Source organism: Arvicola amphibius, chromosome 15, assembly GCF_903992535.2.
Source record: "Arvicola amphibius chromosome 15, mArvAmp1.2, whole genome shotgun sequence".
Classification (NCBI taxonomy): Eukaryota; Metazoa; Chordata; class Mammalia; order Rodentia; family Cricetidae; genus Arvicola; species Arvicola amphibius.
The window spans coordinates 43,693,827-43,709,876 of NC_052061.1; the positions used below are offsets into that span (position 1 = coordinate 43,693,827).

The 16,050-nt window shown below is 50.7% G+C and overlaps 1 protein-coding gene across 1 annotated transcript in view; it reads left to right on the forward strand.

Annotated features, from left to right (window-relative positions):
* Nucleotides 1-16,050, forward strand: part of Plcg2 (phospholipase C gamma 2) — a 123,243-nt gene that overhangs the window by 90,013 nt on the left and 17,180 nt on the right. Inside the window, exons 22-30 of the mRNA XM_038312744.1 lie at nt 465-574; nt 4,250-4,346; nt 5,557-5,623; nt 7,232-7,389; nt 8,493-8,595; nt 10,381-10,590; nt 12,106-12,251; nt 13,111-13,225; nt 14,232-14,399. Coding sequence (XP_038168672.1) covers nt 465-574; nt 4,250-4,346; nt 5,557-5,623; nt 7,232-7,389; nt 8,493-8,595; nt 10,381-10,590; nt 12,106-12,251; nt 13,111-13,225; nt 14,232-14,399 — 1,174 coding nt within the window. The remainder of the gene's footprint in view (nt 1-464; nt 575-4,249; nt 4,347-5,556; nt 5,624-7,231; nt 7,390-8,492; nt 8,596-10,380; nt 10,591-12,105; nt 12,252-13,110; nt 13,226-14,231; nt 14,400-16,050) is intronic.

Below are 16,050 nucleotides of genomic sequence, written 5' to 3' on the forward strand. Positions count from 1 at the left end.
GGGTAGGCACCACTACACCTAGCATCTCAGCTACTCTTGAGAACTGTCCATGCTGTGTAGATGGTTAATTGAGGAACCATTCCATTCACCTAAGGAGAAATAGTGATCAGGGTCCCAGCATGTCTAAGAAATAGTGCATGATCATCTATGAGAGTCATTGAGTACAGTAGCCCTTTGGGGACTTCTGAGGTGGTGGTTGTGGCTGAATCTAAGAGGCTGTGTTGAGAAATTAGCAATGTCCATGGACACTTTGTCCTTGTTAGGTTACTAGTCTCTCTCCCGCTTCTGGTACCTTTGCGTGACTTTGGTTCCTATGCAATGCCAACTCTTGCCAGCAGATGGCTCTGTAACCTTGGCCGCCGACATCTTTCGCTTCCTAATGAGAATTTAACGGTACAGGTTCTGCTTCCCCGTGTCTACTCCTGTCTCCCAACTGCCCTTTTTCTTCCTGTTTTCCCCCAAAGCCTCAGAGGACTGTGAAAGCACTCTATGACTACAAAGCCAAGCGCAGCGATGAGTTGACCTTCTGCCGTGGTGCCCTTATCCACAATGTCTCCAAGGAGCCAGGGGGATGGTAAGTCTGAGTGGGGATGGGGAACCTTGGCTGGTCTCTTGTGGTGACTCTAAGGAGCTGGGTGGAGCTCTGAGCTCTCTTGTCTCACATTCCAAATGGCTTTGACCTCTTGTGCTAAGTCCCTGAGATGGTGTTTTTGTGCATGGGCCCTTTGAAAAAATAGATAAAGAACACTGTTGCAGTGGCCAGCACATCATATAATACAGTGGCTAGTGCATCATATAATACAGCGGCCAGCGCATCATATAATACAGCGGCCAGCGCATCATATAATACAGCGGCCAGCGCATCATATAATACAGCGGCCAGCGCATCATATAATACAGCGGCCAGCGCATCATATAATACAGTGGCCAGCGCATCATATAATACAGCGCTGTAATACAGCGGCCAGCGCATCATATAATACAGCGGCTAATGCATCATATAATACAGTGGCCAGCGCATCATATAATACAGTGGCTAATGCATCATCTAATACAGCGGCCAGCGCATCATCTAATACAGCGGCCAGCACATCATATAATACAGCGGCCAGCGCATCATATAATACAGTGGCCAGCGCATCATATAATACAGTGGCTAATGCATCATCTAATACAGCGGCCAGTGCATCATATAATACAGCGGCCAGCGCATAATATAATACAGTGGCTAGTGCATCATATAATACAGCGGCCAGCGCATCATATAATACAGCGGCCAGCACATCATATAATACAGCGGCTAATGCATCATATAATACAGTGGCCAGTGCATCTTATAATACAGTCCATATCACCATGAACTCACTGTATTGTTGCAACGGCACCTGCTCTTTGTTGAGGTCTTTTTGTAGGCCAGGCACTCTGCTAATTGCTGTGTTGCTAATCCAATCTTCCTGACAGTCCTGTGGAGCGAAGACTGCTTTGGGTCCCACTGGCCGAACAGGCATCGAGACTTCCCAAGGCAGTGTTGTCAGTGTGCAGGCTCCAGCGATTACACAGCCTGTATGTGATTGAAAAAAATGAAACCCAAAACACTTATATGTATCTACGTGTGTCTATTTGTCCATATGTGCACCATGCACATGCAGGTACTCAGTCCAGCCCAGAGCATCGAAACCCCTGCAAATGTAATTACAGATGGTTCGGAGCCACCATGTGGGTGCTGGGAATTGAGCCTGGGTCCTCTACACCAGTGCCTAGATTCATCCCCCTGAGTTCCTCTCTCTGCTTGGAGCCCCGCCTCTTCCCTCCTGCCTAGCTATTGGCCATTCAGCTCTTTATTAAACACAGGTGCCTTAGGCAGGTGAAACAAAACATAGACACATCTTCAGGCCGTGCAGGCAAATACCCTGCAGCAAGACCCTCTTAATTCCAAACCAGTTCTTACCTGGCTCCTGACATCAAAGACAGCCCAGCGGGCGAAGAGCTGCCTCCCCAGGTCTCTCTGCTGATGCCTCTGTCCCCACAGAACCAGCTTGTCCACAGTGGTGCCCTCTGACCTCCTGTCCCCGTGCAGGAGCTTGGCAGCACCCAAGACTCTCCTCTCTGGGTGGAACAGCCAGAAATCAGACTCTCAACTCGAGGCGATCCTCCACCATTCTTTTACCCCAGGATCTGGGGAGTCCCCAGGCACAGCTGGCGCCCAGGGGAGGGAGTATGGGTGAACCTTGGTGAGAACTCCCGAGTCGCACTGTCCTTCCGCACGTGGGAGGCTTTGTCATGTCCCGTGCCTTCTCTCAGCTCCGACGTGAACTTTCCTAAAACTCCAAGGCTTTTTTTTTTTTTTATTATGTATACAGCATTCCTTCCATGTATGCCTGCAGGCCAGAAGAGGGCACCAGACCTCATTACAGATGGTTGTGAGCCACCATATGGTTGCTGGGAATTGAACTCAGGACCTTTGGAAGAGCAGGCAATGCTCTTAACCTCTGAGCCATCTCTCCAGCCCCCTCCAAGGCTTTTGTCTGGGATAAACTAAAAGACAGCACAAATTCATCTGGCAAGGGGCTGTGGGTAAATGCCAGCTGCCACTTACTTCTTTCTTGGATGGCAAGAGGGCCACCTAATTGTCTGTTTGTATCAGATCAGTCGGGGATTGATCAACCAAACCAATTTTGGGGGGGGGGAGCAAATCATTTTGGTTTAGGCAGAGACATTTTTGAGAGTGAAAGCAGTGTGAATATTAAAAATTATGTGTGGATGACAGTTATAAAGGTCTTGGTCCTAGAATCCAGGCAGCCCAAGCTGAAGATGGTCTGCAGAAGGGAAATAATGGGGGTGCAGAAAGGGCTGGCACTTGGCAGCCACGATGTGGATGGTGCCCCGTGGCCTTGCTTGGCTTGTTCAGGCTGGAGAGGTTAATTAAGTGCTTCCCACTGCTGCAGTGTATAAATCTGGTTTCCATGAGGAAGATCTCTGGCAATGGGGAAGGCAGATGCATGGTTCCACGTTAGGTTAATGTGTGTCTGCTCGGACAGTGGCCGTCACAGGGGCCAGAGAAGACAGAGGAGCAGTTGCAGAGGGTCCGTAGAGGAGATACTGATGAGTCCTAGGTAGTTAGTAGGCTTGGTTGTCAGGTTAGTAGCAGCTTATCGGGCCCGGGAGCTGAGCCTTCTGGAGTACATGTCAAGTTTGAGTCACAGATAGTCCCTGGGCTCAGACCCAGCTGGGCCGTGATGCCAGGCTGTGGAGGCTGGACCTTGGATGGAGAGCTATTATGTGGTGTGGCTAGAAGTGCTTTTGATAAGAGACCCTGGCTGCGGAAAGCAGCCCAGTGGGTGGCCTGTTTGATAGAAGGAGGCCCTGCTCTCAGGAATGGATTTGGGGGGCAGCGTGGGGGTACCCAGTGTGGTGAGGCCATAGCACTTCCACAGATGGATCACATCTCATGCTGCTGGCATTGGGTGTGAGTGTGCCATCTTAGCTGAGTGATAATAAGAACACTATTTATCTTGCTGGGCATGGGACCCAGGGCCAGCCTAATGCTGAGTGCCACCCCCAGCTTCTCATTGGCAGATACTGGCTAAGTGTATGTTCAATACTGAACTGTGAGCTGAGCCTAAGAATGAACACTGTCATACCACTGCTGTGTGCTGGATGCTGTTCAAAGCATTTGGCATACAGAGACCTAGACAGTTCTAATAAAATCTAAGCGGCTCCAGCATTGTCCCATTTTACAGATGAGGAGCCTGCAATATAGAACACTGGTGTGGTGTAGTCACCAAAGAAACTGGGATTTCTTTTTTACAAGTATTTATTTTTATTACTTTTTACATATGAGTAAATATATGTGTCTCTGTGAGGTATGTGCCTGAGAGTGCAGTGCCCATGGAGGCCAGAAGAGGGCATAGGATCCCATGGAGCTGGAGTTATAGCTACCTGCTAGGGATGCTGAGCCATCTCTCCAGCCCCAAGCAGGCCATTTGGCTCCAGAACTTCCTCCCAACCTTCCCACAAATGGGGCGGCTGATCTCTGGGAGGGCCTTGGCCCCTGTTAAAGCTTGAAAGCTTCAACTTTGCCTAGTGTTGCCAATACCAGAGTCCAATCAGGAGTTTTCAGCCATCCGACCATAAGTGTTTTTAAAAGGCGCAGCTTCCCTTGGAAATGCTGTCGTCACATGCAGATCATGACAGCCCTCTCTGGTCACTTGGCCACTCCAGAGGTGAGCTAGCTATGGTGTCTCCACAGGTGGAAAGGGGACTACGGGACCCGGATCCAGCAGTACTTCCCATCCAACTACGTTGAGGATATCTCAGCAGGTGATGCTGAGGAGATGGAGAAGCAGGTATGTCTCCGTCATATGTTGCCAAGGCCTCTGGAGGAGTCCCTTGAGCTATCTCAGGGGGGTGTCTCTGCAGAGTTTGGCAGTGGAGCAGGTAGAGTGATGCAGAAATTGGGACTGGCCCCAAGTTGCAGTGGGTGAAAGTCTCCATGACGAGCCGGTTGTGTTTTAATCAGGCGGTCCTGGGCTGAAAAGCACAGGAGAATTCCCACGGGAGTGGAAGTAGCCAGACGGGGAATTTGTCCTCTGCTCAAAGCAATGTGCAAATGAAACACGTTCGGTTTAGGAAGCCAGACATGCAGAACGTGCTTGGCATGAGGAAGAAACCGTGCCTTGCTGGAAGGTGAGACAGGGCCTTCTGGTGAATTTGTAAGCCAGGCTTCGGTACCTAGCCACCTGTGATCAGGATGCTCTCAGTAGAAGGAGGTGACCCCTTGACTCCATCAGCCTGCCACATCTGTATGTGACATGGACATACAATCCTTTGGAGCCCATGGTGTTTATTCCCTAAGGGTGGCAAGGCAATCGGGAAGGGCTTCCTGAAGGAAAGAACATTGGAGCTTTAAAAGTGAAGCTGGGGTTCATTCGCAAGCGGTGGGCATAGGGAGGCACAACCTAAACCAGAACGTGGTGATGGGAAGCCAGTTGTATCCAGGATGCCTGGACGGGGTCAGGGTCAGGACCCCTCCCTGCATCTCTGTGTCACCACAAGGCTGGCGGAGGAGGCTGGAATAGGACAGCAATGGCAGCAGCTTTTCCATCCTAGCTGGACCTCAGGATGTTTCCAAGGTGCAACAGGGAGTTGGCCAAGGCTTGGAGAGCCTCGGAAACCAGATGGCGGACCCCAGCTGCTGTTTTCCAGAGGACACGGGGAGCCACAGAAGGCTCTTGAGCTGGAGGAGCAGCAGGCCAAATGGTCTCGTTTCAAATGCGTATCAGATAAGGGCTCTGCCATGGGGTTTGAAATTTGTCTGAGAATTCACAAGGTGTGTTTCTGTGGATTGGAAAATGCGACGCAGGGACCGTGGGCATCTCTGCGCTGCTGGGTCCCCATCCTCTCTGCTTTGGTATTAGTGCCCTCCCTGCGGACGCTGTAATGAATATGCATTTTCAGCAACGCCACAGGTCGTGGTGGCACTAAATGGCTGGAAACTGGTTGTCGTTTTATTATTCTGTTTATGACTACTGAGAATTGGGTTTTGTCTCTTCACAGATTATTGAAGACAATCCCCTTGGGTCTCTCTGCAGAGGCATATTGGACCTTAATACCTACAATGTTGGTATGTACACGTTTTCTTAGTGTGATGCCATTCCAGATCCACCCACTCCACCCTGCCAAGCCTGACTTCAGGATAGCCCAAGCAGGGAGGTGGCTGGCACTAGTCCTGTGCCTCCAAACTTAAGGGGCATGATGCCTCAAGTCAAATGCATGGGAACCGATGGGGCCTTGAGCCCGCTGCTACCATCTGCTCACACAGGCCCATCTGGCCCCTAAGAGCACCGGTGACTCAGCTGTTGTCATCCTGTTAACATCTGCCTGTGTCTGCGTGCTTTTTAGAGAGAACTCAGCTGTTTGTTGGTCAGGCTGTGGTGGATCGTGGCGTTGGAAACCTTGGCCTCTAAGCTCTCTTCTCTCTGTACCTGCAAGAAGCCTGTCTTGCCCTCAGCGTGTGTGCTGCCAGGGATGTGACAGTGTGGTCTGTGGGGAGAGAAGCCATGATTTGCACGCCGCAGCTCCCCTGCGCTCAGGGCCTGCACATATTTAAGTGGGTGCATTGCAGCTTCCAAAGCTGCAGCTGCAAGTACGCAAGGAAGATAGGTCCAGGCATAAAGGCCAAGCTCCTTTCTCAGCTGAGCTCCGAGTTCCTACAGCCCACTGATTCTTGAATTGGGTCTCCTTTTTCTTGGGGAGGCCTGAGCATGGTCCCCTCAGATTTCCGTGATAGCAATCCTGAGATCCCCTTCCCAGTACGGCCAGCACTTTATTTCTGCCTTTATTTTCTTCCCCCCTTTTCCCATCCTGGGACTCTGGTAGGGAAGGCGGAGGGGTTTTGCTCCAGATGAGAAAGTGGGTGAGTCCTTGGCAACTTCCCAGATGCGCCGGGGCTCTGTTCTCACCTTTGTTGCCCCCTTCCCTGTATTGTCCTGTTAGGAGACATGACACTGTCACTCAGCAGTGGGGGCTTGTCTTCAGCCTGGATCTGCCTTTCAGCTCTGCCAGCGTGACTTCCCAAATGTTGCTGTCTCTTGTGCCTCAGTTTCTCGAGGTCTCTGTAAGATGAGTGTAACAGGTCTAGTGTCCCCAGGTCCCCCCGAGGTTTGCTAAAGGCTAGAAAACACACAGTGTAGTCATCTGCTGGGGATGTCACCTCAGAAAGTGCAGCCAGCTGGGCAGATCAGGGTAACCATAGTGTTCCTCCCTAAAGTTACCTTTACTTGTCACCTGCCGGCCACCTTGGAATGCACCACCTTGTGGTCACATGGTTCCCAACCTTCCTCCATCCTCCCATGGCTGCCTCTCTGTCTGGGTCTCCACTCTTCCCCCCTCTTCTAGGGACATTTTTTTTCTTGGATTTAAGATTTATCCTAGGACCAGCACATCTTACCTTGAGATAGTTGGTACATCAGTGAAAATTCCATTTCTGGATAAGCTTACATTCATAGGGACGGAGGTCTGACATATCTTTTTGGAGGTCACAACTCAGCCCAGTGCTCACCTTTAGCACTAAGGCATACAAAAGGTTCAGATACTGCCTGCTGGAAGGCAGGGATCCCCATCAGCGTGGACTGTGATGGTAGCCGTGGCAGTTCTGGTGAGGTCCCTAGAGAAGAGGTCTCTGTGGTCAGCTATTGGGCACATCAGGACTTTCCTTACCCTCTGTCTACAGTGAAAATCCCCCAGGGTAAGAACCAGAAGGCATTCGTCTTCATCCTGGAACCTAAGAAGCAGGGGGACCCTCCTGTGGAGTTTGCGACTGATCGCGTGGAGGAGCTGTTTGAGTGGTTTCAGAGCATCCGGGAGATCACGTGGAAGATTGACACCAAGGTGAGTCTAAGCACACTGGAAAACGTGGTGCCAGCCTATGCTGCTCTGCCGAGGCCAGGCACAGGTCCAGAGGCCATTGTTATATTTCAGAGGGACCCTGGATTCTAAACTCTGGTGTTGGCTACAGGAGGCACTTAGTGGCACCATCTCTAATGGAGGGGCCAATGATGACAGAGTTCTAACATGGGGCAGGCAGGGTAAAAGTGGGAACTTGGAGTTAGGCCAGCAGCTTACAAAACTGGTCTTGACATTGGCTGTGTAGTTCAGAGTTAGAGGTAATTCTGTCTTTTGGGATGTATGGACCAACCTAGACAATATCCCTAAAGCACTCAGCGTGGGAGGCTGGAAGCCAGCAACCTCCCAGACGTTGACGCCCTTTTGAAAAACATTCTCTCAGGAGGCTGCTAAGAGTCTGGAGCTGTGTGAGAAGGTAGCTCTGTGTAGGAGCCTGACGGTATTATACAGTGGTACAGTGGGTGTGTGGAGGGGGCTCCTCCCTCCCCTAGTCCGTGTGCTGGGCTCTGGGCCTGAGGAGACCGCCTTCTGCACTGAGCTGGGCTAGGCGAGCCCATGTATGGGTGTGGAAGCCAGAGGAGGGCGCTGGGTACCATCCTCCATTTCTCCTCCACGTAGCCCTTTGAGGCAGGCTTTCTCCCTCAACCTGGAACTTAGTTTTTTTTTGGGGGGGGGGAGGTCAGACTGGCAACAGAAAGCCCTAGCAATCCTCCTGCCTTTTCCCCACCACAGTGTTGAGGTTGCAGCTGTAAAAGGCCACACCTGGCTTGTTAGGTGGGTGCTGGGATCTGAACTCAGGTTGATATGGTTGCAGAGTGAGCTGCGCTAACCACTGGGAAATCTCTCCAGCCAATGGATATACACTTTTGAGAGCATTGGCAGGGCTGTTCTAGACTGCAATGTTCCCTGGATGGGAACAGCACGGTGGAGAATCTTGAGAGGATAGATGGAGGGGGATTTGTCTTCAGGACAGGAAAACGCCCATCCCTGGGTGTTTAGGGGGCACGTGGGAGAGCTGCCTGGGTGAGCCATGAGCACGGCATGGTGCAGATGCTGGCTCAGCGCTGTCTTGGTACCCGTTTCCACAGGAGAACAACATGAAGTACTGGGAGAGGAACCAGTCCATTGCCATCGAACTCTCTGACTTGGTTGTCTACTGCAAGCCAACCAGCAAAACCAAGGACCATTTGGGTAAGTCTCCCGAGACCCAGCTGGGGTGAGCTGGGGTTTGCTGTGAGGCTGGTCCTGTCAGTACAGCACGCGAGCATTCACTTTGCTTCCTAACGGATCCAGGTGGAAGCCCTTCTGGTATCCCCACAGCCAGGGCATTGGCAGTTCGAAACAAAATAAATTATAATCTGCTCGGAAGGAACGGCTGCGGGACATTCAGGTCTCTTTTGATTGCCTGAGACTCTCTTTGTTGTGCCAGATGTTGCTAAGGGCAAGTGGTACCAGCTAAGATGTGATTGTCACTGCCTTTAAGTATCTTTGTGTGTGTGTTCATAACTTTTCTGGAAAAACATGACAACTGAGCCAACTTATCATAGAACAAATAATTTATTTGGGCTTAGGGTTCTAGGTTCTAGAGGAGAGAGAGAGAGAGAACGAGAACCAGGAGAGGCATGAGGCTTTGAAACCTCAAACTTGTCCCCCAGTGATGTACCTCCTCCAGCAAGACCACACTTCCTAAACCTCCCCTAACAGTGCCACTGACTGGGGACTAAGTGTTCAAATACAAGGGAGCCATTCCCATTCAAACCGCCACAGTGTGTCCCCTGGTCTCATTCCCATTGCTGTGATAAAATACCTGGTCACGTCACACTCACCGATAAGCGTAGAGAGAGAATAAGCTAATCCATGCCTAGTACGTAGCTAGCTTTCTCGGTGCTCACACAGTCCAGAGCCCCAAGCCAGGGAACGGTGCTGCCCACTTTCAGCTTGGGGCTACCCACATCAGATTCGGCGGTCAAGACCATCCCTACAGATGTGCCAACAGGCTAACCTGATCTAGACAATCCCTCACTGAGATTCTCTCCCAGGTCATTCCAGTTTGTGTCGGATTGACAATTAAAATGACCCATCATGGTGGGTGTTTTGTGTGTGTGGGTGTAGTTGTATGTGTGGAGGCCAGGGGCCACTGTCCATCTTGTTCTTGTTCTTGCTCTCTCTCTCTCTCTCTCTCTCTCTCTCTCTCTCTCTCTCTCCCTCCCTCCCTCCCTCCCTCCCTCCCTCCCTCCCTCCCTCCCTCCCTCCCTCATTCCCTCTTTTTTTCTTTGAGATGGCCTCTGCCACTGGGCTTGAAATCAGCAAGCTGGTAGACTGGCTGGCCAGCTAGCTCTGCGGACCTGCCTTCTGCAAGTCCCACATACTGGGATTGCAAATATACACTCTGCAGGTACACACTGCTGTGCCTGGCCTTTCCCCATAACTTGTGGGCTCAGACTCAAGACCTGCTGGCATACTTGGCGCTTTACCGAGGGGCAATCTTCCTATCACTTCAGCGTCTTTTCAAGAGAGTACTGTTTTCCTTTTGTTACCTGGGCCTCCACCATTGTGCCCAGAAGCAAGGGTGACCTTCTGTGTCTTGGTCAGTGTTCTGCTGCTGGGAAGAGATGCCGTGGCCGTGGCAGCTCTTATCAAGGAAAACATTTAACCAGGGCCAGCTTACAGATTCAGAGGTTTAGACCGTTGTTATCATGGCAGGAAGCATGGTTGCATACAGGCAGGCATGGTGCTGGAGAGGTAGCTGAGGATTCTGCATCTGGATCCTTAGGCAGCCGGAAGAGAGGCGCTGGGCCAGGCTTAGGTCCTTGAAACCTCAAAGCCCACTCCAGGTGACACAGTTCCTCCAACAAGGCCACACCTACTCTGATGAGGCCACACCCCCGAATAGTGCCTCTCTTCTGGTGACCAAGCTTTCAGATCTATGGGCGTTTGGGGGCCATATTTACTTAAACCACCACCTCCTCTCTGCAGAAAACCCGGACTTCCGAGAAATCCGCTCCTTCGTGGAGACAAAGGCGGACAGCATTGTCCGGCAGAAGCCCATTGATCTATTGCGGTACAATCAGAAGGGCCTGACGCGTGTCTACCCAAAGGGACAGAGAGTTGACTCTTCAAACTACGACCCCTTCCGCCTGTGGCTGTGTGGTTCCCAGATGGTGGCGCTCAATTTCCAGACAGCAGGTAAGGGATTACTGTGGCCAGCCTGTCCAGGCTAGGCAGTGACCCTGTTACAGCTGGTCAAGTCAGCTGGGCTGCTGGTGGATGTGGTGTTTCTGAACAAGTGATTAGGCTGGCCCGGCAAAACTGAACTTGAAGGTGGGTTAGTGCAAAGCGCCTGAGCTGATTGGACACCTGACTGAAGCAGGCTCCGTACTCATGAGTGACAGAAGTGTTATTGTGGCTTAGGAAGGAAACACAATAACTTCTTTAACTAGTAAGTGTAGCCGTGGCTTGCAGCCTGAGGCTTGGCTGAACTCAGGAGTTCTATGGTTGCGTTATCCCTCCTCTTTGTGTGGTATTTCCTTTCTGAGGGCTTCAGGCTCGCGCTCTCTCTCTCTCTCTCTCTCTCTCTCTCTCTCTCTCTCTCTCTCAAAATTTCCATAGTAGGAAAAACCCATGCACACAAATTCTTGGACTCTGTTCTTTGCATCCTGTGGATTCTCTTATAGCTACTTGGATCCCACAGAAAGGAGCTGAAGTTCATTTAACAGCTGCCCCAGCCCAGCTCTAGGCATCCGTAGTTCAGGTCCCATCCCTGTCTACCATAGATGCCACTGCTTCCTGGGTCTTCCCATGAACCTCGTTCCAGGTCTTAGTGCCCAGCTGCGGGGCAGACATCCTTTACTCACGGGGCAGTTTCGAAGAAGCTCTCACTTTGATGAGCTGCCCTGAGGAGGTCCACTGAGCGCCTGTCTCCTGGTGCTTGTCCCAGTTCCTCCTCTAGACTGGGCAGAAGCACGGGCACTGCCCTCTGGCGTGATTTCACTCCTGTAGTTTTTATGAGGCTTTTCTGATCTTTGTCCATTTTTTAACAGACATTAAATTGTACTTCGAGTCAAGGTGTTGAGTGACACTAGCCTTTTCCCCCTCACCAACCCAAGGGATGTTTGCCTTGGTTTTCCTGCAAAGCGGTGGGCCCTCTTGCCCAACGCATCCCACAAAGCTGGCTCCTTATATACCTTTGAATATCTGCCTGTTATTTGAACTGAGGTGACTGACCATTAAAACAAATCTATTATTGTGTGTGTATGTGTGGGCGTGTATGCCATGGCACACATGGGACAGTCAGAGGACATCTTTGGAGAATCTCTCCTTCCATCTTTATGTGGGTTCTGGGGACCTCACCCAGGTCATCAGGCTTGTATGGCTGCTTTCTGAGCCACCTTGGATTCTAACAATTTACCTGGCAGTGTTTCTAAGTGCTGGGGTTGGAACTTGGAGCTTGCATGTGTCAAGCAGGTGTTCTGCCTCAATCGACACCCCTTTATAGTAGATTCTAATTTAGTAAAGTTGACAAGATTTTTTTTTTTTCTGATGCGGGGTTGTTTTTTAAATGCTCTCCATGTTTCCTTGGAGTCATGTGTTCTTTTTGAACAGTTGAAATCATCATAGGGAGGCTGTGTAACCCGTGCCCACGAGCGCCTGAAAGCTGGTGTTTCCTGGCTGCCCTGTAACATCTCTGCTCTCTCTTCTCAGACAGGTACATGCAGATGAACCATGCGCTGTTTTCACTCAATGGGCGGACGGGCTATGTCCTGCAGCCTGAGAGCATGCGGTCTGAGAAGTATGACCCGATGCCACCCGAGTCCCAGAGGAAGATCCTGATGACACTCACTGTCAAGGTAGAGTGGGCAGCTGGGCGGGTCTCCTTGGACACTGGTGACACTCTTGGCTCTGTTAAGCCTTTACTGTCTTGACAGCACTTCAGGGTCATGTGGTTCACCAGGATCATTCTGGGCTGACTCTCTTTAAACCCTTCCAGTCCCTTGCCCTTGTCTGGGTGTGAGATATCCATTTGGAGTGCCTGTGAGGTCATCCTCTGGCCAAGAGGGGTGTTCATCTCCCCTTTGCCTTGGAGAGGCCAGAGGTCTCTTAAGTTAATCCGATCCTTAGCATTTGGGGAAGATATGAGAGAGAGTTTGGAAGACCCAGGAAGTTTAGGTGAGATGGGCTGGGGATGTAGCTTTGTTTTTAGGTGTGCTTGTCCAACATGCATGAAGCTCTGGGAGCACCAGGGAAACAGAGGCAGGAGGATTGTCATGAAGGTGAGGTGAGGCCAGCCTTGTCTACATAACAGGTTTGAAGCTAGCTCAGGATAAATGATACCTCATTTTAGAAATGCAAAAAGCAAAGGCTTTGTTAGGACCCTTAAATAAGGGTTCGTTATAAACAGATCACCCCACTTTCCTTGTCTGGGAAATGCATTGTCAAGGTAGCTATGTACCTGTGCTCAGGTGAGTCTCTCTGGCTGAGTCACATGGTCTCGGCTCTGGTCAAGGTCTGGGAACTACTCCCCCTCCCTATCATCAAACAGTGATGGTGGGTGGATCAGCATCCACGCTTCTGGGTGCTGTGGTGACTTCTCCATGGGATAAGGCTAGCTTTGAACTTGTGAAGTCTGACTCCAGAATCCTAAAAGAATCCACGAAGCACTGCTGTGTGGATCCAGGAGAGTTCCAGTCCTTGCCTTCCGTGTCCTAGGTCCTTGGTGCACGCCATCTCCCCAAACTAGGGCGGAGTATCGCCTGTCCCTTTGTGGAGGTGGAAATCTGCGGGGCCGAGTACGACAGCAACAAGTTCAAGACGACGGTTGTGAGTAAGTAGCTGGCCCTTTCTGTTTGTGTGGGTATGCCCAGGTACTTGCAGAGGTCAGTCAGAGGTCAACAATCAGATGATTTCCTCAATCATTCTCCATCTTGGTTTTCGAGACAGGATCTCTCTGCGAACCTGGAGCTCATCAATTCAGCCACATTGGCTGGCTGGTGGTAGGCACATTGGCTGGTCGGTAGGCACATTGGTTGGCTGCTAGTCTCCAGGGGTCTGCCTGTGTCTGCCCCAGCACTGCTTTACAGACATGTGCTTGGCTCAGACATGAACGCTGGGCTTTAAACTTGGGTCATCCTGCTTATAGCAGGCACTGGACTGAAGCATCTCTCCAGCCCCACTAGTCCTTCTGCTTGAAGGTTAAGGGAGGAGACTCCTAAGTGGGTCACTGTTCCTTGGGGATTTTATGATGTCCTTTTGCTGTTGTGTATCCCCCCAGCCTCTGCTTCAACCTCTCGTTGAGGAAGCAGAGCCACCTGCCTAACTGCTAAATACTCCTCCTGTCCCTCCCCCCCCCCCAACAATTCAGGTGCACATCAACTAAACTGGCCTTTTGATAGGGTGGCATGTTTGCTGTGGGTCTTGCCTTATAAGGCTGGTCATCCATGAGAATGCCCAGCACACTTCTGAGACCCCCAGCTCACTTTCTTCTTCGGGCCAAGGGGTGCAGCTCACAGGGGCTCTGCTCACCTCCTTTCTTGGTACTCCCACACTGAATTCTGTTCTACACCTGCCCTGCTTCCCTTCCCTTCTCCTATCCCACAGGTGAGTTGGGTGAAGTGGCAGTGTGTTCCTCTGCTCATGGAAGACTGGCCTGCAGCAGGATTGCTTGTTGGGAAGGAAATAACAAATATAACCCTTCAGGGCTTCTTAGACCAGGGTGTGGATGCGAATTGATTTACCAGACTGTGGAGGGATTTGAAGCTGAGGCTTCAGAGGCTGGCTTACCCTGAGGAGGCAGGGCACGTGAATCGGTAACAAGTGTTGGTCTTTTCCAGACGACAACGGCCTCAGCCCTGTCTGGGCTCCAACACAGGAGAAGGTGACATTTGAAATTTATGATCCAAACCTTGCATTCCTCCGCTTTGTGGTGTACGAGGAGGACATGTTCAGTGACCCCAACTTCCTGGCTCATGCCACGTATCCCATTAAAGGGATCAAGTCAGGTAAGGACCATTAGCAAAGATGTTCCATGTGGGGGAGCCAAGTTCTTTGGTCTGTGCTGTAGGCTCTAAAAAGAACACGCCAGCCTCTTTCCCTACTCAGGTTAAGCCACAACAAAGCTAATCAGGTGGGCAGTAAGCACAAGGGTGGGGAGAACGTGGAGAAAGGCTGAGTCCTTTAGTTATCAGTGAACAAAGCATCAGTTACTCCATCTTCAACCAGGCAATGTTCGATTTCATTGTGAGATGCCTCAGGCAGTTTGTCTTCATTAGCAGGTGAAGAAATACGTTCTTCTACTAGCCATGCGTGTCGCTGGCCAGCATCCTAAGGATGAGGCCCCGAGCAAACACAGGCTCCAGCTCTCTCAAGCATTCTGAATTTACCATCTTCTACTAGACTTGGAGGTTGACCTAATTCATGGATTTATTTTTATGCCGAACACAATACAAAACCCCTTCCTGCCCTACGAAGGCCCAGTCAAAGCAAGTCACATAAAAAAAAAACCCATATATCTGGGCATCTCTCAGTCCTCATCAGAGAAGCCTCCTTTTGAGGTAGATCGTTATAAATGCAGAGAATAAGAGACTGTGGGGTGCTTGGTTCTGTGACATCTACGTCACCCCTCCCCAAAAGCTCAGGGATCATTGAGGAAGAGGAGATAGATTATCAGAGCTTCAGACAAGACGGGTACAAGATCAAGCCAACCTAAATCACAGCACAGATGGGGTCAGGGCTCATGAAGTCCCTCTCCTCGCTGAGGAGTTGTTAGCAACTGGTGGCTGCTGGGAGAGGAAGAGCCCCATCTTCTTCAGGGACTTGGCCACTGAGAGGTTACCCAGCCCATCTCCGGTAGATGGTCCCACACCCGTGCCTAAGTGTACCCAGAGGGTTTCAAAAAGAGCACATGAAGTTGCGGGGGATGGTAGGGAGGAACTAGGGTGGATTTGATCAAAGCACACTATATACATATATGACATTCTCAAACAATTCAAAAGAAATTTGAAAATTTCTTTTCAAAAAAAATGAAAAAAAAAGAAAGAAAAGAAAAACAATCAAAACTTGCTGTATTGAATTTTCCCAAGTGCTGCTGAGACAGTATCTTCCCAGACCTGCAGTTCTCGGAAGGTGGCCATCTGTAAGGGATATGGTTTCTCTCCGTTCCTTCCCTCCCTGGATTTCACATATGGTCCAACACACAGGCCAGCTTCATGGCGAATGTCTTGCTTCTTTATTCCCAGCATTGCTGATTCACGAGACAGACCTCACAGATCCTTCCGGATTCCCCAGGAGGCCACTGTTTCCTGGGTTCCCAGAGCAGTCATTTTTCAAGAGAAAGAAATTACTATCATTTTTGTCATTTCTATCAAATTACTGTCTTTTGATGTTTGGAAGCCTGGGCTCTATTCCGTGCCGAACTGGGCCTTTTGAAAACTTGGACCATGCCGCCTCTTCTCTCATAAATTCTCTCGGCTTCTCCAGTCATTTCCTTCACTCCTTGCCAGCCCCTCCTGTTAGAAGATGCTAATTGCTGGGCCCACCAGGGGATGCTCCCATATTCAGCCGAGTGTGGAGCTCTGGCATCAACCCGTCCCCTGGGAAGACCTGGGCAGTGCTGAGCAAAGGGGCTGGGCCCCAGCTGACCATCTGCCTGCA